This window comes from Phoenix dactylifera, chromosome 13, assembly GCF_009389715.1.
Source record: "Phoenix dactylifera cultivar Barhee BC4 chromosome 13, palm_55x_up_171113_PBpolish2nd_filt_p, whole genome shotgun sequence".
Classification (NCBI taxonomy): Eukaryota; Viridiplantae; Streptophyta; class Magnoliopsida; order Arecales; family Arecaceae; genus Phoenix; species Phoenix dactylifera.
The window spans coordinates 11,147,990-11,174,852 of record NC_052404.1 but is presented as its reverse complement, the minus strand read 5'-3'; the positions used below and the strand labels follow the sequence as shown (position 1 = coordinate 11,174,852).

Sequence of the window (26,863 nt, the reverse complement as noted above, 5' to 3'; positions counted from 1 at the left end):
CGTAACAAAATTGTCACCTAACATTATACGAGACACTATTCTCTTTTGCCATATAAGCAGATCATATGACATAATTTTATTGCGATATATCTAAATTGAACAAGTTAAAATTATTAGCTAGGCGGAGGTTTCAGATTAATTCGTATTGAGAGATATGCCCGGATGCGGAGGAGACTATTAGCCATATCATCTTGAGGTGCCCCAGGGTGGTGCAGATCTGGAAGGCGTCTTCAGTTCCTTTTCCACCAGCATGGGAGTCTGTAGAGGAGTTACTACATCATTTGAAGGAGGCCTTATGGAGGCCTAGCACCTTTGAGATAGAGATCATGAGGGTATACTTGGCTTATAGCATCTAGTTGGATAGGAATGCCTAGCTGTTTGAGGGCAGGAGATCATCGATCTGGATGGTGGTGGACAGAGCTGCTCGGCAGGCAGCAGAGGTCATCACGGTTCCCACCATGGTTTTCTCTAGGATGACTAGGGACATCTAGGATTACCCCATTCGCTACTATTGTGCCCAGATTTGTCTTTTTCTTTTGGGTACCTCCACCCTTTGGTCATCTCAAAGTGAACTTCGATGATAGTAGGCCGACGGTTGGTGTTTTTGGAGGAGTGAGCTTTGTGATTAGGGACCACTATGGTAGGTTCATTGCAGCCAGTGGGCAGCACACTATCGGCCCGACCATCACTAAGGTGGAGCTTCAGGCTGCTTGAGAGGGTATTTCTTATGCGAGGAGGGTTCTCGGAGCTGACAAGATATATCTTGAGAGGGACTGCTACGGTTATTGACTGGTTATAGGGGGCGGATCGGCTTGGCGACGATCACCCGCTACTCCGCGAGACTTGCAGATTGGTTGAGGGGATGGGCTCCTTTCACGCAGCCTAGGTATATCGGAAGGCGAACAGGGTGGCAGACTGGGTCGCCTTCTTTGTTACCCGGCACGCAGGAGAGTTTACATAGACGACTATTGCGGACATACCATGTTCTTTGTATGAGTTTTTTTTCTTTTAACTTGACAGGTTGTATTCATGTAAGAACAATATAAATGCTTTTTTTTCTTCAAAAAAATAAATTAAAATAATTTTCAATTTTTTGCATGATTATTTTTTTGTTAGCTATCAAATGAAAGCACGGGGCCACCTTTCTAATGCCTTTGCCTTGAAGGTTGCCAAGAGTTTACCCAAAAAAAAAAAAAAAAAAAAGAGATCAAGGAGTCACGACTCACGAGTCCACTTCATCTGCTTCCAGCCTAACAAAACGGCTCACGACGCCCGACTCGCTGCCGGGGTCGGGGGACCGACCTTCTCGACTGTGGACTCCCGAGCGACGAGAGGAAGCGGAAAATAAAATTAGTAAGCCAGCTTCGTCTCAACGGACGCGGCCCCCCCCTTCTTCAACGGTTTCTCTCTTCCTTTCTTTTCCCCCTTCCCGCATTACATTAGATTCTATATTTTATTAATCTTCCCCACTTTTATTTTTATTCACATTCCCCCACTTATTCGCCTCTTGCTATCCCTCGTTGCATCTCCGTCTTTATCTCTCAGTGGTCTCATTGCGATCCTTTTTGGCAGAGGGACGGATCTGTGCTTCGATTCTAGGGTTAAGGATATTTTGGGGGCCTTGATCGAGTTTCTCATCGTTCTTCCTCGTCGTCGATGGCTGCTCCACATGCTAGGGCTCGGGCCGACTACGATTACCTCATCAAGCTTCTCCTGATCGGCGATAGCGGTAAGGGTTACGTACTCCTCTTCCTTTATCGAGTACTTCAGATTGGTAGTTCTTGGATTGATTTGTGGTTCCAGGGTTATGATTTATTTCGTTCTGATAAGGATTTCGCCCTGCGTGGTTAAGTTTCCTTTTCTTTTTTCTTTCCTTTTAATGGTTTGGTCGATCTTTATTTGATTTCTCGTTCATTCGTTGGAATGATGAGCCATATCATATTAGGAAGTGGAGATCTCAAATTGGTTGTTAACTGAAGATCTGAATAGGTTTTATGTAGTTCAATTTGGGAGATCAATCCTGCGGGATCTTGTCCAATTTTTTTGCAGGTTTTGATTGGAGACCCCCATTGTTAATATGGAACGGAGAGTTCCGCTGCTGTTCACGCGTGACTGGTTTTGCTTTTGTTATTACGGAAAGCAGCTTAATTGAGCGCGTTTGGGATAAGTCATGATCCACAACTATTTGCCTACATGGATTTGTTGAATGTTCTATGATATCATAAGGAATATATTTTACCATTTGACTTATCACTCTGTTTGGCTTTCGCCGTCATCTTTCCCAGACGAGTGCACAGGAGCTAACCTGTTAGAATTTCATGCCTTGTTCTTTTCTGTTCGATAAATTTTATGACCATCCAATGTGCTGCCTATGACAACTTCTTGCATAGATATTATGCAGGATTTTTAATATAAATGCACCTTCATTGACCGGTCTGACCTTATAATTGATTTATATATGTTTAGTGTTAAAAAAGTCTGAGTATGTTCAGACAACATTGATTCTGGGCTGCTCTTTGATAAAGCTTCAATGTGCATGTGTGGGCTTAATAATAACTCATACCTGAAGCTTTATACTATTTCCTTCTTTCATGCCAGTACCGATGCAATGTAAATTTGTTCCATGTTCTTGCTAGCAAGTGTATGTGTTCCTTTCCATATTCTTCTGAGGAAACTTCTAGTATATGATCGATGCTTGTGGAACCAACCTTAGAAATGGTATGATCTTTTCAATGTCATGAACTTCTTTAGTGGGTTATATGTCAAATAAAGTTTGTAAACTGTAGTAGCTTTGGTTTGTTATAGTATCAAAACTGCACAGTATGTGACTTTTTATGAAAGTGATTAGATGTCTCTGCTGTCTACATCTGTGCCTAAATGGATTTAGTTATCCAACATGGCATATATTATGATGAGTTGATGATGCTGATGAGACTTATTATTTGATTCTCTATCTGTTATCATAGTTGGTGTATGCTTAATAATGTTTTCACTCAGTAGTCCGAACAACATGATAGGATAGTATCTTAATATAAGCTGGAAGTTCTTTTTTCTTTGTCTATGGAGCAGGCATGAACTTGTATGAATATGCTATTGTCTGGCTTTAAAACATATTTTATAGGTTTGCTGTTTAATTTTCATGAGTGCAATACTCCGAGGCTCTTAACCTACTTTTCAACCATTCTACAACCATCGACATATGCTCAAATCCCCCGCCAAAAACTACTTGGATCATTTATAGCTCTTTGCTTCACGTAATCATGCCCCTGCCTAATATTGCCAGATGTATTTAACTTGACACTAGTAGATATAGAACCTAGTTTTTCAAAAAGATTCCTGGTGATCGAGTAGACATGGAACATATGTTCCTTGATAAATTGGGCAGGATGGGAGGCCTTTGTCAGTTCATTGGTTAGATAAACAAGAAAGGTCTTTACCATCTAGATAAGCTTTACCAGGGCAGAACATTTAGTGGTTGCTGCCCTTAAAGACATTTTTGTTGGCTGTTTTGAATTTGAAGGTGCGAGATAAACTTTATGAGGTGACTGAGGATTATGTTTTCTACTTTGGGAGTTGGCAAGGTGCAAGCATTGGATGTTTGGGAGGAGTTTTACGTTTTCACTTGGGTTGGGTGCCTTTTGATGGGACACTACAGAAAAGGTAGCCTTCAGGTTTTTGGAGATCTACGTTGCATGCTATGCAACAATTCAAGAAGAATTATGAATAACAGGAGATGTTTCTATTCACCATATGTTGCTAATTTCATTGGGCTTTCCCATCGTGATAAAAAAAACAAAATGCTCAGCAGGCTGGTAGTGTGACCAAGTGTTCATTGACATATATGTTGTTATGGCATTATCATTATTGGTCTATCTCAAAGCATAATATTCAATTTAGAATGTAGATGTTTGAATTGTAAATGTAGGGGTTCCTTTTATGTGCGTGCATGACTGATGGTTCCTTAACTTCACTGGGGATGTTTAGTTATTTGATTTATTTATTTTTGCAGCTTTACGGAATGTGTTGGTTCAATTGATAGAAGATGAATCCTTAAATGTGTTCTTTCATAATAAACTACATGTAAAACCTCAGAGAATTTGGGTTTGGTGAAGTCTCATTAATGCTGCCATTTTACACTATTGAAGAAATTTCACCGTGAAACTGATCATATAAAAATTCGTATTACTCATCATTTACATTCTGTTGGGCATGCCAATGCAGATTATTATTTTGCAAAAATAGTCAGGGTCCTTTCTTATATTTTCTGCATCTGAACCAAAGATAATAAATCAATTATTGAAAGTCTGAGTGTCTTGTGGTTAGCCTGCTATTTGTAGGTATAGTAAAATCAAAATGTTTTACCAGTATTGTATTGTTTTTAGCTGAAGTTGGCCAAAAAGTCTTGACCATGTAGACATTTCTGGTTGGTCTGAGTTAGATCCCCTGTTACTTGTAGTTGTGGTGCACATAGTGCTCCATTTGAGTGGTAGACATATATCTTATGACTGTTGACCGAAGCAAAAAGGGTACATGGATGCTAGCAAGCAACTCACATGCATGTGAAGGGACAACTTGGTACATGGATGCTAACGAGCAACTCACATGAATGTGAAGGGACAAGCTGGCTACCTGCCTTGTCATTGACTGCCTGCCCCTTAACTCTGTAAATTATTTGGGTCTAGTATGTGCAAGAGAGTTGATGGGCCTTATCAAGTGTTGGCACTCATTCTTGACAATTGGTATTTATTTTGAGTGCTTAGCGGTGCTGCCTGTTAACATCTGGTGGGTTGGCTTATAATGACCTCAAAAATCCTTGTCAAGGTGGTATAGATTATGAAACATGTGATAGGTCTTGTAAGATTCTATTTCCTCCCTTTCTGTGAAACTGTGATATTTTAAGAGGTAAGTGCTTTCAATCTTATTTGGTGTTGTTGGAGGAGGAAATGGGGGCCATGGAATACTTGAATTGAAACATTTAGAAGATATCCTAGAAAGTTCACTATATTCATGGATATGGTTTTAGATACATGAGTGGAGAAGTACAGTTCTTAGTCTTCACTATACTTTTATCATGTAAGGCTTTCAGTAATGGTTTATTGTGGGGTCTTAAAAACATGAATTTGAAAGGAGTAGAGATTTTTTTACCATGTGAGAGTTAAATGTGAAGCATGTAGTGGCCATACAATTGTTTCACTTGAAACTAGGTTTTAGTTTGAACCTGTGGTATATGAAAATTTCGAAAAGCTTTGAGAAGCCATGGGAGCTGCATGACAGGATTGATGGGATTAGACCAAAAAGCAGTAAATGTGCAATGGTCTAACTTTGTCATGGTTCACTGCGGTTGTTGACAATGCTAATTCTGGAAGGGTTCCTTCTGGTTGGTAATAGAGCCTCTAAAGGTTATGTTTAGTCTTGTAGCAACACTATTTGGCAATTCCTCGAATTGATTACAAATTAAGCCCTGTGATGGTACGCTAATGCATGCAAACTGGGTAAACTTGAAGTCATTTTAGAAAAATGTGTCACAACAGTACTTTCTGTGCATGTAATACCTCATTCTTTGCTTATTCCTTCGATTATTCTGCAATGGTAGGACCTACTATCTGTCCTCGTAATATTTCTGTTATGGACTTGGAAGTGATACTTTGATTCTAGGGAAAAAGTTCTAGCTTGTTGTGGTTTATTATATCGCTCGGACTCCAATTTCCTTACATTCCACTTCATTCATACGACTCCACCTTTTCCCATATCTCCATTTAAGAGCCATGGTTGCCACACAATCCCCTTCTGGTCCCTGAAACTCCATATGCCAGAATTGCATGTCATGCCAATTTATTACTAAAATTTCAATATGCAATGTGAGCATTCTCAAATACTGGTTATTTTCTGCCTTCACGTTCACAACTAGTTTATAATTGCATAACCCTGATATATTTTTTGATATTATTAGTGACCTCCTGATGGCTTTCAATACTACCTTCAGTAAATAGAAAGGTTTTTGCATGACCCAATAAACTTCAAACTAAAAACAAGGTTGTTCTTTCTGACATACAACTGCCTCATAAAACCTTTAGTAAGTAACATTTTCACTTTTGATTCTACTTAATGCCACTTGCAATTGTTTCTTTCTTTCTTCCTTTTTTCGGAAATCAATGCTTGTTGCTGTTGTCCCTTCATTAGACTTATCTTAGTTGCCATGGGGAAAATGCAAAAAAAAAAAAAAAAAAAAAAAAACACACCAATGGAAGTATCTGAGTGAACATTGGCTTATTACACACGTAGTTTTTTCTTCCTGCCAAGTAATGAGATAGTCTCTTTCACTTGTCACCAGCTTCTTCCCCACATGGAGAACATGCTAGATTATTGCTTGTTATGAACTATTCCTTGTTGCTTTACATGCTTGCTGCTTTTTGTTGCTGTTTGCACTCATTAGACTTATCCTAGATGGAGAAATATGCAAAAAGAAAAATAATAGCTGTTATCCCTCATTTTTTCGATATGGTTGGACTTTTGCTTTTTGATAGTTCTCTAGCAAATCTTTAAGGTTGGCATCTGAAAGGCAGCAATTACTGGCACTTTGTTATATACAAGATAACTTGTCAGTTCCTACGACCGTGCCCCTCCCTTGTTCTCTGTTTGATATGAGATTAAAGTTAGTGCATAAAAGAGCCAATCTGCTGCACATTATTTTGTTGTGGTAAGCTGCTGTTTTGAATTATTTTAACATGGTGTCTGCTGTTGCAGGTGTTGGTAAGAGTTGCCTTCTTTTGCGTTTCTCAGATGGGTCTTTCACCACCAGTTTTATCACTACAATTGGGTGGGTTTTCTTTTAGTTAACGATGCTGTGGTGAATTTTGGAATTGATATACATGTTTTTTGCTTCAGTTTTCTAATTTTATGCTGTGAAATATATATATATATATATATAATATAATATAATATAATATAATATAATATAATATTATGGATTCCTTAGCTCAAGGTTTGCTTTAATGCAGCATTGATTTTAAGATAAGAACCATTGAGCTGGATGGCAAACGGATTAAACTGCAAATCTGGGATACAGCTGGGCAGGAACGATTTCGAACAATCACAACCGGTGGGTTAATATCTTCTTGGGTTGTCCTTGCTCAGTTGCTTTTTCTTGCTTTTCTACTGATTTGTTGGTGTAAGTTTTATCCCTTTGGTTTCTGTCTCTCTGCAGCTTACTATCGTGGGGCCATGGGTATTTTGCTTGTTTATGATGTTACTGACGAATCATCTTTTAACAGTAACAACCTCTTACAGTTCTTGGCCTTAATAGATGCATTGCATTTTTCATCCTGTATTTTTTCTGATTCCTGTGATTCTGGCTTCTGCAATATACACAGACATAAGAAACTGGATTCGGAACATTGAACAGCATGCTTCTGATAATGTAAACAAAATTCTGGTGGGCAACAAGGCTGACATGGATGAGAGCAAACGAGTAAGACCCACAACAAACCATCTCTAGGCTAAACGTATGATTTTTTTTCTTTTGTGCAAGGCATCTATAAACTCGCTGTTGGTTTCTCACTGTTAGGTTGTTGTGTTAGATGTTCTGGTGCCCTCAACTCATTTTTTTCCCCCTGAAGCTAAGCTCCATATTTGAATAATGAAAAATTTGACCCTTCTCAGGCGGTGCCTACCTCCAGGGGACAAGCACTTGCTGATGAATATGGCATTAAATTTTTTGAAACAGTATGTGTTAGCAATTCCTTTTCTACATATTTTGAAAAAGCTGGATTTTTGTTTCCTTCTTATTTCGTGACAGACTTTCTTGGTTTCCAGAGTGCAAAGACAAATCTAAATGTGGAGCAGGTATTCTTTTCCATAGCTAGAGATATCAAGCAGAGGCTTGCAGAAACTGATAACAAACCTGAGGTTGAAGTCCTATTCCAAGATGAAAATAGTATTGCTTTCTTCGATTTGTTTGCAGGTTCATAACATAATGATTAATGTTCACAGGATCGGACAATTAAGATTAACAAACCAGACCTGGCAGCTGGTGAGGCTAAAGCTCCAGAAAGACCGGCATGCTGTGGTTCCTGAGAAATAAGCGTGCTTCTTTTTTGGGAGAGGGGGTTGGGACTGTTGACTTTAGTGGGAACAAATTTGGTTGTGATATACATAATGATTGTAATAGAGATGATGATGGATGGTGGGGGTGCCTGTCTTATTAATCTTATCAATTCTTTTCAACTATTAGTTGTAGTGTGTTACTCGGTGGAAAGTTGATATTACATGCATTGTCTTGCAATCATGGAAAACACTGTTGCTTAAATTACTGATTTTCCATCTTCAGCTAGTCTTTAAAAAAAGGGAAGAATTTGCTTAAATTCTTTCTTTCTTTTCTTTTCTTTTTCTTTTTCTTTTTCTTTTCTTTTTTTCTTTCTTTTTTCTTCCTCTTGCTTTTATTTATTTTCTTTTTCTTTCTTTCGTTTGATCATTTTTTCCTTCGTTCCTTTCTTTTTTCCCCCGTCCCCACCCCCCCCCCCCCCCCCCCTTCTCTCTCTCTCTCTCTCTCTCTCTCTCTCCCTCCTGCATGGACGGGCTGAGTCGTCTTGCCCCTATTCTTGTCTCTCCCAACGTATTGGGATTTAAAATATTATTTTATGATTGAACTTGGCACAGATCTTCAGCTTTCAGTTTGTAGAAATTTTGAGTGCCAAATCAAGGCCTCTAGAGCAGTACGTGCATCATAGTGCTGTAGCAGGATTGGTTCAAGGCTAAAGTGCTGCTGGGATTCCTATCGACTCTAGTCATGCAGTCCTTTGGAGAGTTGAGCTATGTTGAGTCTTGGTTAATTTCAAGCAACTTTGTCATGAATCTTGTATGCTAGCTATCCTAGGGAGCCTGATTTGTTAGTAATGTACTTTAAGCTATTGCTATCAAAGTGAACCACATGAAGCAACAAGAGCAAGAAACATGTTCTAGTGTACTAGATTCAGAAGCACACATGCAATTAAAGACATCATATGCTGCTTCTTTCTGAACGGACCATATGTATTGCACATTTTCTGAGATCTAGTCTAAAATAAACGCACATTAGCCCGTAAATGTGGGGCGGTAGCATCTGATTCCACTCTCTAGCCATTTGATTCCGTCTGAACGGAGAGAAACGATTCAAATGGGACGCCGGGAGTCTACGATGAGGTTCCGAACGTCGATAGAAATGCTTTCGTGTGGTTTACCTGAAAAATGCCCTCTTGCGACGTTTTTGCAGCAGCAGGCATCTTTGCACTCGCTGTATTTCTGCTTAGGGTTCAATGATTTGCTTGTTAACAAACAGACTCCGCGGTCATACCTAAAATAAAAAGTCTCTTTGTAGACATATTCGTCAACGTAAGAAATCTCTTTGATTTCGATTAAGAAGAGCGCTGAAAGAAACCTGAAGATTTTTTTAGTCAATTTTGGGTTGAGATCGATCACGATGGCATGGTTCAGGGCAGCATTGGGGGATAGTTAGATTCGCTTTTAGGAGAAATCTAGCTCAGGCACCGCATCGCATTGCAAGAACCCGTGTCCTCCCGCAGCAGCCCATCCGGGGCTTCCACTCCACGGTCCGCAGATCCAAGGCCGAATCCGCCGCTTCGATTCCTCGCGCTGTGCCGCTGTCGAGGCTCACCGACAGCTTCCTCGATGGCACGAGCAGCGTCTGCTTGGAGGAGCTGCAGAGGGCTTGGGAAGCCGATCCCAGCAGCCTCGATGAATTCTGGGACAACTTCTATAATAACTTTATCTGCCAAGCCGCCACCTCTCCGGGAATCTCCGGCCAGGCCATCCAGGAGAGCGAGATTGCTGCTCCTCGTCGGGGCCTACCCGGTCAATGGCCGCATGAGAGCCAAGTTGGATCCTTTAGGTTTAGAGGAGCGTGAGACTCCAGATGATCTGTACCTTGGTTTCTATGGATTCACTGAAGCAGATTTAGATAGGGAGTTCTTCCTTGGGGTATGCAGGATGGCAGGTTTCTTGTCAGAGAATCGCCCTCTTCAGACCCTTCGGAAGATTTTGAACAGGCTTGAGCAGGCTTATTGTGGTACCACTCGGTACGAGTACATGCACGTCGCTGATAGCGAGAAGTGTAATTGGTTGAGGGACAAGATTGAGGCAGTGAAACCCAAAGAGTACAGTAGGGAGCGCCGTGAAGTGTTCCCTGATAGAGCACGCAGTTTGAGAGGAGAATGAGTTGTATACGGGAACTGGTGATGTAAAACATCATTTGGGTACTTCTTATGATAGGCCCACTAGAGGTGAGAAGAGAATTCATCTGTAATCTATAGTTGCGAATCCTAGTCTTTTGGAAGCTGTGGATCCTGTTGTGGTTGGAAACACACATGCAAAGCAATTCTATTCTCATGATACTGAAAGGACAAAGAATATGGGAGTTCTGATCCAAGGTGATGGAAGCTTTGCAGGGCAGGGCGTGGTTTATGAGATTCTGCATCTGAGTGCCCTGCCAAACTATACAACTGGTGGAACCATTCACATTGTGATTAACAATCAAGTTGCGTTCACAACTGATCCAAGGTCCGGGAGGTCTTCACAACACTGTAATGGATGTTGCTAAAGCCTTGAATGCTCCAATCTTTCATGTAAATAGAGATGACATGGAAGCTGTGGTCCATGTTTGTGAGCTTGCAGCAGAGTGGCGCCAGACATTCCACTCTGATGTGGTGGTTGATATAGTCTGCTATCGACATTTTGGGCACAATGAGATTGATGAGCCCTCTTTCACACAACCTAAAATGTATCTGGTAATTATTCTTCATCGTTCTATTTTGAAGCTTCAATTTGTTGTTTCTGTTAGACTTTGCTTATGCACTGTGATTTTATGGCATACATCTTCATGCTTATATCAGAGACGAATGCTTTCTTCTTTAGGGTTACTTCTTTTGTTTTTGATTTGGTTTTTTAGTAATAAATAACTATAAAATATATAAACTTACAATGCAACAAGAAATTAAATTTTCTTGTTTAGAGTATAGTTGCTATTATGGTTGTCATCAGCAACTTGTCATAAATTTCCTTGTTCAGAGTATAGTTGTTATCATGGTTGCCATCAGGTACTCTCAGAAGTTTCAAACTAACTTGTATTATGCTCAAATAGGTATATCGAAATCATCCAAGCGCACTTGAAATTTATCAAAACAACCTGGCCCGGCCCGTAAGGAGGCAACACGCAAGTCGCAACCACGAAGAATGAAGCAAAGGGAAGCAAAGGGGTTCTGGATTTGACTCCCTCACGCCCCACCTCCACCCCTCCCATAATAAAAAAAAAATCCAGTGCGTCTCTTATATCCTTTCCTGTTATTGAAAAGCCAGGTGCTTTCAAAAGATGCTGACCATCCAAATTCTCTTCAAAGTAGAACAAGGCGCAGAGCCAAAACAAATAGAAAAAAATCAAAGAAATGAAGATACGAACAGAACACGCGCCGCTCCTCTTCATTCAGCTCCCCTACCTAAAATACCAATTAGTCCATTTTGTAAGCCCTCTCATTTCTCTTCCACCTCGCTTTACAATCACCACGGCCCTCCGGCCTCCGTTGGCGGGTGCAATAATTAGACTCCCGAAACCATTTTTAACATCGATTTCTCACACCGCCGACCTCCGACTCCGAGCACGCGCGGAAGGCTCCTTTCGCCACCAACCGAATTAAATACCGCCACCATGAAGAAACCAAAGGCTGCTGCTGTTACCCACCAACAAGGAAGAGAAGACGAGAGAAATTAAACCTTGCTTTCTGGGAGCAGTCTTCGCTTATCCTCTGCTCCTGCTTCCGCCTCTTCTGCCGTTCCTCTCTCTCTCTCTCTCTCTTTCTTTGATATTTTTAAAGTGAATGTGACGAATGTGGAGTTGGCGGTCGGTGGTCGCTGGTCAGAACCTTGAGGCTTCCAAACAGCTTTGTGTCCTGCTTAGGAGCTGGAGCAGCTCCTCCGCCTCGACCTTCCTCCATGACGACGACGACGGATTGTGCCGTTGGTGTCGGGATTATTCGCTGCGGCTGCCATGGTGGTCTTTGCGGGGCCCTTGATTTGGTCGTTGCTCCCGCCGCGATACACCCTCCCGTCTTTGCGGTGCCCTTGTTCGGCTGCTTCCACATGGTGGTCCAGTTGTACGGAGAAGAGGGAGTAGACGGGCCTGTGGTCGGAGAAGCGGGACTCCCCTCTCACGTACCACATCTGCTTCATCCCTTTCCCCCGCCACAGTATCCGGTCGCACCTGCCATCCGATTTCCATCCCCAACCATCGACCCCGTTAGATAGCGTACTCAGGATCCCGTTCTGGATTTGATAAAAGAATATATATATATATGTGTGTGTGTGCGTGTGTGCATATTAAAAAAAACAAGACAGGTGTTTCTGACTGTCTAATCGTGATTGTTTATGGTTTGATCCTGGATTATGGATGACAAATAGAGCATGACTGTGGGTTGTTCTGAACTAAGACGCTTCCATATCTGTCTCTCTGCTCATAAGTCTCCTTAAAAAGATACTGTATCTGCCCAAGACTGACAGTATAAATAGGCCTACTCAACAGCTGTGGTCCTGTTCTATTTTAGAAATTTGCTTGATCCTTTCTTCTACAAATAGACTTCAGAGAATATTGACTTCTACGAGTTGACACTCAAACCGGACCGTGGAAAGTTGGCCAGCTAACAACTTGTGTGGTTCAGACTTCTGAGCAGATGGATTGCTAGGTTATAAATTATTCGGTTCAGACTAATTTGTCAACTGCTCATGTTGAGCATCTTTATCATGGTCTGAATATATAGGCTATTATTAGTAGCCGCACAACCAGACGAGAGAGAGAGAGAGAGAGAGAGAGATGAAAGTCTTTACCAAGCCGGAGTGCGTCTCTTCTCTCCAGATTTAGCGAGGTTGACGGCATAAATGTCAGAATCAGCTAAATATTTGTAAGTGGGAGGGAAAAATATTCTCCCTTCCTCCCATCCAGCAAATACACGACCAGCTCTCTGTTCAATTCCAAGCTGCAAGTATTGATTGCCAGTCAGTCGACTAATTATAATTATGCACGTCAACAAATTAAATGACATCTCTCACTTGATCTTTCTCTAGCAGCGCTTCCCACTCGTTCCTCTGCAAAAGTCGATGGGTCTCGCTGCAGCTCGTTGTCAGGCGATAATTAAGATCTCCGAGCCATACGATCTTGCTGCAAATCATATATAACATTTAGTAGGTACAAAAGTATCCAAGATTTCTTGCAGCAAGGAATATCGTTTTCCTTCAAGTCCATTTGGCACCAGGTTTTGTAAAATTGCTGTTCAGAATCATGTTCCTTCGCGCAGTTTCAACGCAAATGTAACAGCAGCAAGCATCCAATGACACTTACTCGTGTTCCAAGATGGATTCCGGTGACACTGCACCTGGACCAAAAAATCTATTAGATTGCGGGAATCTAGTCCTCTTGAGAATCTCCATGACATCCGAGTTCCTTCGCACCTCATCACCGTCCTTCTCTCCAGATGCAAGATGCGTGCACACGAAACAGAACGTGGTCCTCTCAAGAGTCATGCTGATCGAAATCGATCCCTGGATCCAAATATATCGCAAAACCTCCATAAATTAGATATCTATGCCATTGAACGGGAGAGGAGAAAGAAAGTACATAATAATAACAAAATTCTAGGGACCTTATTTCCCAAGTAGCCCATAATTCCCCTCCCCACGCAGGAGACTTTGAGGCTGGACACGTGCGGCATGAGCCCCGCCCGGACCCACACGCACAGGAAGATCCCCACCATCTGCTTGCTCGCCGCCAGGCGGTAGTCGCTCGGAGAAGAATCCAGCGATTCCTTGCCGCTGCCGGAGCTTGGGTAATTGCACGTCTCGCGGCCCTCGTCGTATCCGCTTCCTTCCTCCTCCTTGTCCATGGACAGTAGATCCGAGAAGCTGACCCTCGGCTTCTGAGCCGGCTCGGGGTCGGCGGCAGTCCTGCGATTACGGGCGAGGGAGGGGCCCTTCTTCGGAGGGTTGATGGCTTGGCGAATGAGGGAGAGCCACCTATAGGCGGGGCCCTCGTCCTCCGCGCCCAAGACGTTGCCGGCGTTCAACGGGACGATCTCCTGGAACCTGGGAGAGAGTAGAGTGGTCAAGTCGGAGCTCTCCCTCATATCGTACGGATGACGAGGGCAGAGTGGTCATTTTATAAAAGGTCCTCCCCCCGGAGGCGAGGGGTGGTCGCCAGTCCCGTCCCCCGGTTCTCTCCGTACCGGCTAAAAACATTATTAAGAGGTAACCTATAAAAATTTCTTTGAGGCTGAAATTAAATTACATTTACATCTAATAACATTATATATATATATATATATATTAAATTTATTCTTATTTAATATTTTAGCACATAACATAACAGAGTATTACTCAAACTATTAAATTTTAATGAGACCCAAATGCCATATTAGAAAAAAATTCAAATGACCGAAATAATTTTATAAAAACTCTCCTAAGATTTACATTTATTACGCTTACATCCAATATTTTATAAAATTTACCGTTACACCCAACAAAATTGACAATGTTAGTAAATTTTTTAATATATTATAAAAAATCAAATTACTTCTATAAAAAAATAACTCTTCTTTCATTTTTCTGATTTCTTTATTTTTTTAAGTCTTCTGTCTTTAAGAGTTTTTTTCTCTTCGAAAATGAGCGGCTAAGATTTCTTTCTCATTTCACCACTCACTATGAGCATTCCTACCCAGTGAGCGACTGAAGACAAGCTTTTTTTCTAATCGGCATTTTGCAATAAGCATCCTTAATTTCCAACTAACATTCGCCAATAAGCGTCCTTCATGATCAGATTTTATTATAGCTTTCTCGCCCACCACGTCACAAATATCGAAGATGATGGTATATCATTTGCTGATTCTAAATTCTATTTATCCAATATTGTAGACATGATTTCTTAATATTGTTGCTATTGATAAGAATTCGCATGTCTACATATAGAATTATGATAGTTCCGGCAGTATGTTATTAAAAGGATCCAAATCATTATGTATATGATAACTTTTCTTTTTAGAGGGTGCATCAGTTGTGGTTTCAAGGCCTAACTTGGATAATGAAGAGATTGGCTTAAGCAACAAAACTCTTGATATTAATTCTCTGCAGTACAAAATTTTAAAGGCATCCACTTATTTGAGAGATCTAAATTGCTTTTTTCTTGGCACATAGTTCTTTTCTGATACTTTATCAAGATTAAGCTTCAGACCTATAGCGCCTCACAACTATTCTTTTTCTTGAGTAGATGTTATATTACTTAAGATTAGTTTAGTCATTTTCTAAATTTTTCCGATGTGACATTTAAGTTCCATTTAAGTTAATGATTAAATGAACATTCTATTAAGTTATGGGTTAAAGTGTTGGATAAAAATAAACCTTAGAGGATAAGCATAGATTCATTTGGATAAAAATAAACCTTAAACCTTAGAAGATAAGCATAGATTCACTAACGCTGTTGATTTAAGTGGGTCTAAATATATATTTCACAAATTATTAGATATAAGTGCAATAAACGTAAACTTTTAAAAAAATTATAATTTACTTAAAATTATGTTTTAGATAAGTAAAAGTTATTATAGCATTACAATGGTCAATAATGACTACGGTGGAGGTCAATTATAATGGAATAATCCATTATATATATATATGTGTGTGTGTGTGTGTGAGAGAGAGAGAGATGCATGTCCACTGTATTCATAAATCTTTCAAAAGAATCTAATTTTTACTACTTTATGAACGATGATTTTTTAAAAAGTTTGAATATTATCATTAGATGCGTATAATTAGGCTGGAAAAAGTACTAAAAGTTAGAAATATAAAATATCTTGTAGATTTTGAACACGAATTCGTCCATTGCAAAAAATAACCCAATAATAATACATAAATCGGCTAACATTAGTCAAAAAAAGACAATCAGAGAGTTGCTTCCGTGGCAGTCACATCGTTGCCCTTTGGTCTATTTGTTACGTGTTGGGTGGAGGATTGTTAGGTGTTCCAACCATTACATAAAAAAGATGCCTCTCTTAAACTGAAAAAGGCTGAGGCCGCAAGGGAATAATCATGATTAGTGACAGCCAAAAAATGAAAAAAAAATAGAGCTAAGCCAACGAAAAAGAGCAGAACATACCCAAGGACGTAGATGTCGGCGGCGGAAGGCGTGCTCATAAGCCAATCTCTCAAGTTTAGACCCCCGTGGGGCGCTCTCCCTCCCACGTTCCACGTCCCCACGAACATCCTACTCCCATCATTAAACCACAACAACCCCCAGAAATATTAAACGACAACTCCAAAAGGACCAACCTCTGCTAATTTCATGAAGATTAAACAAAGATAATCGGCAGCAAATTCCAAAATATTCTTATTGGAAGCATTGAATCCCAAGCTCTGGCCCCAAAAAAGAACAAGGTGAAAGGTTTCGCGCGTCACCTGAGGTTTGTATCAGGAGAGAAAGGGCTTGCTGGCTTGACGGTTCTGAATCGGGGCGGTTCAAGGTTTTCGGAGCTCTCCACCAACCACGTACCTGTAAAGAAGAAGAACGAGGAGAAAACTTCGTTTTGTTTAGAACTAGAGAAAATTACTGGAGAAATACGAACGAACAGGGGAGCAGAGTGATGGGAGAGAGAGAGCAGTTGTGGAGAGTACTTGCCTGACGGATTCCTTCTCATACGAAGGCTGTCGTCCTTGTCCGAACAGCTCTTCCTTCTTCTTTCCTGTCTCCCTCTTCCCAATATCTCCCCTTTTATATCAGAAAGAAAGAAAAGGACCGATAAAAACGGATGAAATGAAAGAAATATTGAGTCTTTTGTAACGGATCACCGATGCAAAGATAGAGGAGGTGGTTGGAGTCTTTACTGTTGCAGTCGGAATGGAACTCCCCGCTCTTTAGGTTGAACCATTTCCTCACCACCGTCTTCGGCCAAGACGAAGACTGCGAGAAAGTCTCGATTTTAGAAGCTTATTCCGGAAATGATTCGAGTAATAAGCTTTTTTTTTGTTAAAAAAGAATTTGTTTTGTGGGAAAAATCTCACCTCGTGAATTCTACCGGGCACGGTTCTCATGTTATAGACGGCAAAGAGGAACCCCTGGTTAGAGATGGAGAGGCGAGGAGGCTGGATTTATTTCCCGCTTGACGCGCTGTTGGAATAAAGAATATTAAAAGGTAACGAGAGCTGGAGGAAGGAAAAAGGGTCTTTTTTTTTTTTTTTAATTTCACTGTTTGAACAGAGGATGAGGAATCAGACGGCTTTGTGGGACTAATTGAACAAAAAATAAAGCGGAGTAAAAGTTTAAATACCCTCTTTCTCTTGACGTTCAATGCTTTCTCGGCTGGAGCTGGTGCAAGCCAACCAAGGAAGGAGAAGACAAAAGGGAGAACGTAATACTAAAATATTAAGCTTCAAAGTTTTTGGGACCAATCTCAGGTTAATGGAAACTGCAAGGAGAAGAAGAAGGGAAAGAAGCTTTGAACTTCTGTCTTCTCTTGTACCGAAGATAACATCCCTCCCCAAGGTAGCAGTACAAGTGAAAGAGAAAGACTGTGATGGAGGAACAAGATAGAGAGCCCCACCATGCGACAAAGACAAGGAAAGGAAAGATCTCTGGGATCGTTCAATCAGAATTCTCAGAAAACTACAGTATGAATGGTGTCATTGAAAGCTGTCATTTTCCGTATGCGTTGGGAGAATCCTCGGTTTCGTAATCCAAGAAATCCAGAACAGAGAAGAATCCGGGGTAGGGTTCAGAAGGCCACGCTTTTCCACATCGCCGGATTTGGCCCCTTCATCCCCCATGCCTCACAAGGAACTCAATTCAATGCGAGAGGCCAAGAACTTTACAGATTCTTTTAGAGGATCACTTGGTGGCTTTTCGATTCGATTCTTGCTTGAGAGGGTGGGCTACATCCATTTTTATATGACTGCTAGAGAATTCTTCTATCATTACAATCTATTGAGATTTTGCATGTTTAAAGAGAAGCTAACGATTCTATCGACAGAATGGCATCGTACGTAGCCAACTAGACTGGAATTATATTATTGAATTCCTTGATTAATCTTTCTGTTCAATTTTATGACATTTTATTTTTTGACTACTACAGATGTATTTCTGCATGATTAATCTAAATTCATCCAATTTATCAAAAAAAAAACCTCCACCGTAAAAATCGATTTTTTTTGTCAAAAACAGCATTGCGTATTGTATTTCACATTTCTCAGCAACAAAATCACCAAGAAGAAGCAACTACCAACATAATTGTAGATCGAAATGCTAACGAAAAATGAAACCTCCTAATTCCTTCCAAGAAAAAGAGTGGCTGGACAGGAAGAGAGTTGATAGAGGCTTACCGTCTTTCCTTCTCCCCTTGTTTCCTGGTCACTTCCCCTTCTCTGTCCTATTCCTCTCTCTCTCTCTCTCTCTCTCTCTCTCTCTCTCTTCCCTCCTATCCGAACTTCTGAAGTGAAGTGGTGAATGGAGGATAATCGAAGCAGAGGATGGGAGAGAGCGTGAGGCCTACTGCTTGTCGCTCGCTTAAGCGGCGGCCCACAGTTCGCACGTTATTTGACGGCTATTTCCACCCACTTTCTTTGCCTCTGGACCCAAATGTTCGTATACGCTCCGTATAATTACCCAACCGTATGACGATTCCGTCACGTGCCTCGTTCCCCTAGGATCTGGATACGCTACCCATCTGTTTATCGATGATTGGACCAACTTTTAAGGCCTGCGTCACTTTGGGATCGCACCGGATCGTATTGGACGGCCCAGAATGACGAGCCGGCGGGGGCGGCCAAAACAAATCCATGTCGGCAGACCGTACGATCGAACTGGAACATGGCTTTTGATCGGTGGAGATTAAATGGAGGAGGTGGATGTAATGAGTAGATAGCCGGTGGAAATCATACTATTCGTACTGATGATAGATGGATTAGCGGCCGTCGATTTCACGGGGCCTAAGGTGGGGTCCCCAACGTCTGAGATTTGTGGACCGTCAAAAGGTTTCTGGATGGTTGGCGGCCTATCGGAGGATCAGCTGTTACACGTGAAGCAAGACAGCTTCCTTCTAGTGGGATTTGATGGGGAAATTGACTTGTAAATGGCGTGGCTCGCGTAGAAGTGCGTGATCGTGGGATCGCAGGCAGAGTTCCACTTGCTGCAAATTAATGGCTAAAAAACAAATTCTCCAACGGTACTAATGATTACATTTACGTTTCAATTGCACCATCCACCGCCTCTTCAACTAATTCCACGGACCGAGAAGAGAAATGCGCGAATTTTTTTACGCAGGTGTGGCACTCGCGTGCCGTGACATGTGGCACATTATTCTCGGTTGCAATATATTAGATTAGAGAGATTGAGCGAAGATATGGATTGTAGAAAATATCGGTTCTTTTCTTTTGTTAATTATTATGTTTAATATATTAGATTAGAGAGATTGAGCAGAGATATGGAGACTACCATAGACATTTCTCATGAGTTCTTAAGGCACGTGAAATAGCTCTTGTTTAATCCTCATTTGATATTATGTAATCCTTGTGTATCTCTCATTCTAATCACTTGGAGTTGAGAGTTAACAAGCAAAGCTAAAATTATATCTGGATCTTGTGTTGCATTGTTTTTGACTAGATTAGCAATTTCATTCTTTATATCGAAACATGCACACAATAGGAGATTTATTTTGGTCTTATAGCATCTGTAATAAATGGGAGGACGCCCTCAGTGGGCGCTCCCCTTAAAAGCTTGGCAGTAAGCCAGGCGTTACATGCCTTCCCCCATAGCCTTGCTGTCGTTTTGCCTTTGGGCAAAATGGCTATAAAATGCCATTGATGGCCGGATTTAACTCGCCCAATTGAATGTCAAATTTGAGTGTCTACATTGGGTTGACCATTAAATGCATTTTCTAACATGCCTTTATTTATATTAATCTTATATGGTAAGAAAAAATGCATAGACATTTATTTGGCTCCCTTATTAGTTATTGAGAGCTTTAATTATTGGGCTGTTATGGATAAATTGTATGAGCATGCAATATTTATTTGTTTAAATATTGTTAAATTATTACCATTTATATTTGGTAAAATACTTAATTTATGCACATTTAGATTTGAATTAATATTTAAATTTTTTATTGCATTTATTTTTTTAATGCTTGGAATTAATTGTGGGGTTTATTTCTAGTAATATGTGCATTAATGTTTAAATTCTTTTATTGCATTTAATTTTTTTTTAAATGCTTGGAATTAACTATGGGCCTCTATATCTTTTTTTTTATATGCACATTTATTAAATTGTTGGGCCTATGATTAGCACATTACTTTTATGTGTTGTTATAATTTTGGAAAATACTTAGTATTATTTAATTTTTAGGAGAAATACTTAGCATATTTTGGAGTACATAAAAATGGATGTATCTCTGTTTTTGATCTATACCAAGTTCAGTTAGGGATAGCACAACAAGGAAGGCTACTGGTAGTATCTTGTGTTATTTTACCCAACTAATTTGCTGTAGAAAATATTAAGGATAGCACAATAAGGGAGGCTACTGGTAGTACCTTGTGCTATTTGACCCAACTACAGTGATTCAGAAAACTGGTATTGATTTAGAGGAGAGCCGGTCTGGTAGCCCTAGTAAGAACTGTTGCTTTCAGTCGCTGACCCAAAAGGCTACTAGGACCTAGGATGAAGGTTGTCCTATTAATGGCCCCATTAAGAATTGTTACTTTCAGTGGCTGGCCCAAAAGGGTGTGATGGCCCTAGTAAGAACTGTTGCTATTAGTGACTGGCTCAACAGGCTATTAATGACAGATCCTCAATAGTGACATTTATTTTAGAAAGTGGGAGCATGGTAGAGTTAGAATTTTTTTTTCTCCCATACATTATTTTGCGCAAAAATTAGGTTATTTTATTATTGATTGGACATAGTGGCGTTGGAGATGATTGTATGACCAGATGTATTATTCTGGAGATTATTGTATTATTCTGGAGTCTTAAACGCTTCCAGATGTATGATTGTAAGCCTATTGACACTCTTATAGCGAAATGTGAAAACTTATGTCAAGAAATGTGTCCTAAGACTCCAGAAGAGATTGAGAAAATGTCTCGTGTTCTCTATTCTAGTGTTGTAGGTAGTTTGTTGTACTCTATGATGTGTTCACGATCGGACATATGTTATTCGGTTGGCTTAGTTAGCAGGTTTCAGTCCAACCCCGGATTCCTTCATTGGAAAGCTGTCAAGAGAGTTCTGCAATACCTCAAAGGAACGATGGACTATGTGCTCTACTATCAGGGTTCAAATTTGCAACTTATTGGCTACACTGATGCTGATTGGGCCAGCGATCTAGATGAGCACAAATCAATTTTTGGTTATGCTTTCTTGCTTAATAATGGCGCCATTACCTGGAGTAGCAAGAAATAACCCTGTATAGCTTTATCGACCATGGAGTTGGAATATATAGCATATTTAGCAGCAGTTCAAGAAGTAGTTTGGTTGAGGAGGTTCCTTCAGTACCTTCGAGTTGTCAAGGATGCTTCAGATCCGTAACGATTCATTAAGATAGTACGGCAGCAATTGCCTAGGCTAAGGATCCCTAGTATTATGGAAGAACCAAACATATAGACATTCGATATCACTACGTGAGGGATATGATTGCGCATAAGGAGGTGGTCCTGAAGTATATTTCTACAAGTCACATGGTTGCGGACCCCTTGACTAAGCCTATAGCAAGAGATGCTTTTAAGGCACATGTTAAAAATGTAGGGTTGCGTAGATTGTAATTTTTCTTCAGCTGACTATGATTTGTACACCTATTTGGGATATCAATGAATATGATTTTATTCATGAATTGTTTACCCACATTTTTCATATATTTGAATATATAGTATGTAAAGGTATGCCGACAAACAAAGATTGGCTCACTCACACGAGCAATCGCCTCTGGTGCTTGGATAGCGAGCTGAGACGAGACAATATTTTTGGGCTTGTGGAATAAGTTGGGATGATAAACAAAAATATGTTACCTTAGTTGGAGCTAAGATGAAGTCCTTTTTCAGTATATAGACTGCACATGGAGAACCCACAATCCAAGTAGCCTGTGGTTAGCCAGATGTGAGATCTACTTTTGGCGCCTTGGGGAGGTGAGCAAAATGAGAACTCGGGTTAGGCACTTGATAAGTGACTAGACTAAGATCCGTACGATGTTTAAGAGTTTAGACATACGCTCTTTATCAAAGAGAACTCCATCGTAGCATGTATTTCATACTACATGTGCTTAATTCGACCAACTATGGAAGTGAGAGAATGAATCCCTGCTTCCTCATTGTGTGAGTCCTTGAGTCATTTAATTGACTTATTTTATACCTTTGTTTACTTTTGACTATATCATAAGACTAAGATTTTGATGTCAGCTACTCTAGCGTGTTGTTTATGACTATGATTGATGCAATCTAAAGGGGCATTGCTGGAAAAGCGGTTAGACCAAGATTAAGTGGCATGAGGGCAAAGGGAAGACTATTCATTGATACATCAGTGAGTGTATTTGCAGTCGACAGGTTATGGCGTTATTTTGTATAGTGACATAATCGTAAATACATCACGGTAATAGTTTAAGCGTCAAGCTTTGTTTTGAGTATTCATACTCGAGAAGGATTAAAAAAGGCTTGATCTGGTGTGTTTGAATGGGTCTAGGGCATAACGAGACACTTAGGGATGTTGCTATGCTGGTCTTCTTTGGTGAGAGATTTGGTATAGTGCTCCCATATTTTTTCTATATGTGTGCTCGGTGGTCGTACAACCTGTTTGCTAGTATGAACAAGATTGAGAATACTTAAGGAGATGCATGACTAGGGTCGTGCCCACTATGTGCGAGTGGGAGATGTAATAAATGGGAGGGTGCCCTCAGTGGGCGCTCCCCCAAAAAGCTTGGCTGCATGCCTCCCCCCATAGCCTGGCTGCCGTTTTGCCTTTGGGCAAAATGGCTATAAAATGCCATCAATTATGGTTTTGTGGGGTCTATACAAAGGCCCCCCTCCTTCCTAGTTTATGGCACATGAACAAAATTTCTCCTCTTGCATATTTTTGTGTTCTCTCTTGATTGGGGCATTGAGGCTGTGGAAATAATAGGCGTTGCTCTTGTAGTACATTCCTTCACCGAGTAGAAACTTTGGCGGATCAAGCTTTGAAGGATTAAACTTTAGAACACGTGAAACAACCCTTGGAGGATCAAATTTTTGGGAGGTATGCAAATTTCCGCTGCAATATTTATTTGCATACTTGATATTGGTTTATGATAGTTTCTAACAGCATCAAATAGGAATTTGATGAGAGCCATATTTGTGATGTAAATGTGTAGTCATGCATGATTTGTTTTTGATGAAAATTTAACAAAAACAAGAGGTAGAGAATGTTTTGCCTTCATACAAAATCCCGTTTGAAAATTTGTTCTAGAATACTATGAAAGATCTTGAACATCCAAATAAAATGCTATGCACCGTCAGTTTTTGTTCTGAGTAAGAATTGGTGTTTAACAAAAAAAATAGCTTAAAAAAGTACTCATTAGGCCAATGCCAGTTTGATGTCCAAAACAACTGCCTAGAACTATTATAGTAACTTGGCTTTTAATTTCAAGCTGTCTAGCTGATTGTCTCATAAAATGTATCATCTGAGCAATGCTCGAAGATACTTCCACTTGATGATTTGGCTTAAAGCATGTATATGTGTATTATATATACAAGCATGTATGTATATATGTATACATACTGCACGCAAGTGAGTTTTAGATATAAGCCATAGTTTTCCTCGACATAATTAGACATATTAAAATCCTAAATCAATTAAATTGAAGATTGTTCATCATAAATAAATGCATCGCAGTTTGTATGGAGCGAAATATTCTAAAATGGCTTCTACTAACTCAAATTGGTCGCTTAGCAGCAGAGTTTTTTTTTTGTTTTAATAATAAGTTAAAACCAAAAGAGTAGAATAAGAGGTCAACAATCTCAAAATAGGAAGGCCCAAAGCTGGTGAAAGACCGCTTGTTGGGGTCACCACCAAAATTTTATTATTCTTAGGCTTGGGAAACCCCACTTACCGGGGCACCATTACTACAAATCTATAACTAATCACTCATGACTCAACAAATCAAACATCATTAAAGTAGGCAATATTGCACCTAGGGTTACCATAAATAATGCCTAGTGCCAAGCGTCATGTGTTCCAAAAATAAACCAGGGGTGCCTCCCTCCCTCCATCAACTTTTTTTTTTTTTTTTGGGGCAGGGCATGATCTCCGAAGGCTCATAGACATGTTTCGTCGCTCAGGCAGATTCCAATAGAGAAGGCCACTTGATAGGAGGTGAGGGCTCGGTTATTAAAAAATAAAAAGCAGGTATGTATTTAGTCCCACATTGTTTTTTCATTAGGTAGATTTTGAGTATTTATATAGAATTAAAAAATTCAAATAATATCTTCCAACTAGCTATTTTGGATGAGATCCTATGTTGTTACAAATGGTATCAGAGCAGATCCGGCTCAGAACCTATGTAGACTAGGAGACATTGTAGCATGGATCTATTGGGGCTGACCATGGGCCAATCATGGTGCTTTTAATTAGATTTAAATGAATTTGAACCCTTAGCTTGACGAGATCATTAAAACTTAAACGGAGGGATTAATTTCATATCAGTTATTTACTGGATAGATCTTAAGTACTTATACAAAATTAAGAAATCCAAATAATATCTTCCGACAAGCCATTTTGGATGAGATCCGAGCTTGTTACATTTCTTATGCACAAATTTTGATTGGCCCGGGGAATGCATGTCTTAATCATCTTTTGATTGCGAGAGAATAGCAAAATAATTCAAAGTTAGTTGTAGATTAGTTCTAAGATCACCATCTAATGGATTGGCTTAGAAATAATTGTTTGTGAAACTTTTCCAACAAATTTCAACATAGACATGTACTCAATGATCTAGAAGACTTGTACTCCATATAATGGAGACAACCATCCATAATATATAATGTGCAGTGATATATCATGCACTATAATTAAGAGCACCGGCTGCTGAACGTGCAGAATAATTAAGCATTGATGTCGAATACTTAATTACTTCTGAATCAACCAATCCAAATCAATGCCATTTTCTGGTTGCTGGAATCTCCTAGAACTGGGAAAAAGCATAGAATCTTTCTTTGCGGAGCCAAGTATTGGTTGCCAGTGGCCTCGACGACTTAGCATTAAGAATTCATGTTTTTTGTGCTTTGCGCGAGGCATGACGATAACATGATAGCTCCAAACAGTGACACCGGCGTGATCCACGGGCGGGCTTAAAGAATGGGCCTTTTGGCGAACGTTCCTCTTGATAAAGATTTAAGCGAATTGTTGGTAGCCGTTGGGTAAGATTAAATACAGTTAAAAAATAGATCATCATGTAATGACACCACTTAATTAATCCATTGCGGCGCTGCAGGCTCGGTGTCTAAAAGTGGCATGAAGGACCTTAAAGTCTAATACATTGGGTACGCATATAATTGGCAGCTCATATACACCGGGTGTAAGAATAGCCCAAAGAGTCGGACAGTAGAAGAAAATGCAAAAAAGATAAAATAAAGGTGTGGGTCTCTCAGATAAAATCTCCGAAATGATGATAGAATGGTTGTTTACATTGGTAAATTTACTGACTTACATCACATGTTATTGGACTGCAACAGAGAGACGTGGATCGGATTCAATGACTCATCATGAGTATAATCTATCCTTTGTGAGTCAAGAGACGTGCGAGATGAGATGGATACGGTTTGTGAGAATGAGATGGACGCAATCTACTGCCGTTGTTGAATGTTTTATCTAGGAGTCTTTGGGCAAATTCGTAGACTATAATGCATGCTCCTAGAATTGTTTCAGAAAAAATGGAAGGGGCAAGCCTCAAATGCTCGAATATGAGCAATCAAAGAATCTAACCCAGAAATTTTAGTTGTTAAGCGAAAGGGATAAGCCTTAATTCATCGAGGGAGGAATTTTCAGCTATTGAGTTGGACCTGAGATAGGTTGTGGTCTGGCTGGAGCTGATAGCAGGATATAATCAAGGCAGATGGGTCAGATGGCTTGATCTTGAAGCAATTGGTTTCATTTGGTTTCCGGTATGGGCTTGAGTTGGATCACCCTGAGCCTAATTTGAAAATAATTGCTATTAGGAAAGAGCCAACCAAATCCAATCCTTGAATTACGTTTAAAAAATTCTGGTTTGGTTTTAAGTGGAGATGGATTTTCTTGAGAATTGGCCAATTTTGTGACCGGAGGGCTTAGTACCTTGAGTCCATTAAAAACACGTCTCGTTATGCAAACCTCGTCGAAGGAGAGATTAGGGCCTACATTGAGTACACCCGTATCCCATGCATGCAGCCAATCATGGCCACTGGTTCTTTATGGTGCTGTTTTGAGATGCAGATGAATGAGACCTACAAAAATCGGCGGCCGTTATGGGCTGCGTGCACGACTTTGAGGTGCAATTAGGGTGTCGTACAAAACTACTATAATGATATGGCCTACCAAATGGGTCCAAAACTTATAGAACCAGCACAGCTTGCTTACAAAAGTCGGCCAGGCTTATGGGCTCGGATTTCTCTTTATGTGATGGGCCTTGACGTTGCCCTACATCACCGGGGTACTCGAGGCAACCAATATTGGCTATCATGTCAACAAGCAATTGCAGGAGATGGATAACACTTGAATGTGTTGTTGGACTGAATGACTTTTACCCACAAACAATTGCCATTCCTGGGTCTCTAAAAACCTTCTATCAGGACATTATAGACAGCGCATGT

General features: G+C 40.2%; 2 protein-coding genes and 1 pseudogene across 5 annotated transcripts; 2 read left to right on the top strand and 1 right to left on the bottom strand.

Annotated features, from left to right (window-relative positions):
- The first annotated feature begins 1,238 nt into the window (after positions 1-1,238).
- On the top strand, positions 1,239-8,305 carry LOC103720006 (ras-related protein RABE1c-like). 4 transcript variants are annotated; one of them, XM_008809514.4, is made up of 9 exons: positions 1,242-1,400; positions 1,573-1,729; positions 6,745-6,817; positions 6,999-7,099; positions 7,205-7,270; positions 7,371-7,468; positions 7,660-7,722; positions 7,813-7,905; positions 7,990-8,305. In XM_008809514.4, the coding sequence occupies exons 2-9, from the start codon at positions 1,657-1,659 to the stop codon at positions 8,071-8,073; spliced, it is 651 nt and encodes a 216-aa protein (XP_008807736.1). In that variant the 5' UTR covers positions 1,242-1,400; positions 1,573-1,656; the 3' UTR covers positions 8,074-8,305. The 4 variants fall into 4 exon arrangements, 3 of the variants coding, with proteins under 3 accessions (XP_008807734.1, XP_008807736.1, XP_026665376.1); XM_008809512.4 differs by having other exon boundaries at positions 1,241-1,400; positions 6,999-7,270; XM_026809575.2 differs by having other exon boundaries at positions 1,247-1,353; positions 6,999-7,270.
- A 1,106-nt stretch (positions 8,306-9,411) lies between these two features.
- Positions 9,412-11,245, top strand: LOC103720015 (annotated as a pseudogene).
- Positions 11,246-11,292: 47 nt separating this feature from the next.
- LOC103720005 (type I inositol polyphosphate 5-phosphatase 8-like) lies at positions 11,293-18,529 on the bottom strand. The gene is made up of 11 exons (XM_026809574.2): positions 18,391-18,529; positions 17,077-17,182; positions 16,900-16,975; positions 16,694-16,783; positions 16,474-16,567; positions 16,175-16,282; positions 13,677-14,115; positions 13,376-13,575; positions 13,087-13,195; positions 12,865-13,013; positions 11,293-12,244 (listed from the first exon to the last, which is right to left on the bottom strand). The coding sequence occupies exons 2-11, from the start codon at positions 17,104-17,106 to the stop codon at positions 11,938-11,940; spliced, it is 1,602 nt and encodes a 533-aa protein (XP_026665375.2). The 5' UTR covers positions 17,107-17,182; positions 18,391-18,529; the 3' UTR covers positions 11,293-11,937.
- Between the last annotated feature and the right edge of the window lie 8,334 nt (positions 18,530-26,863).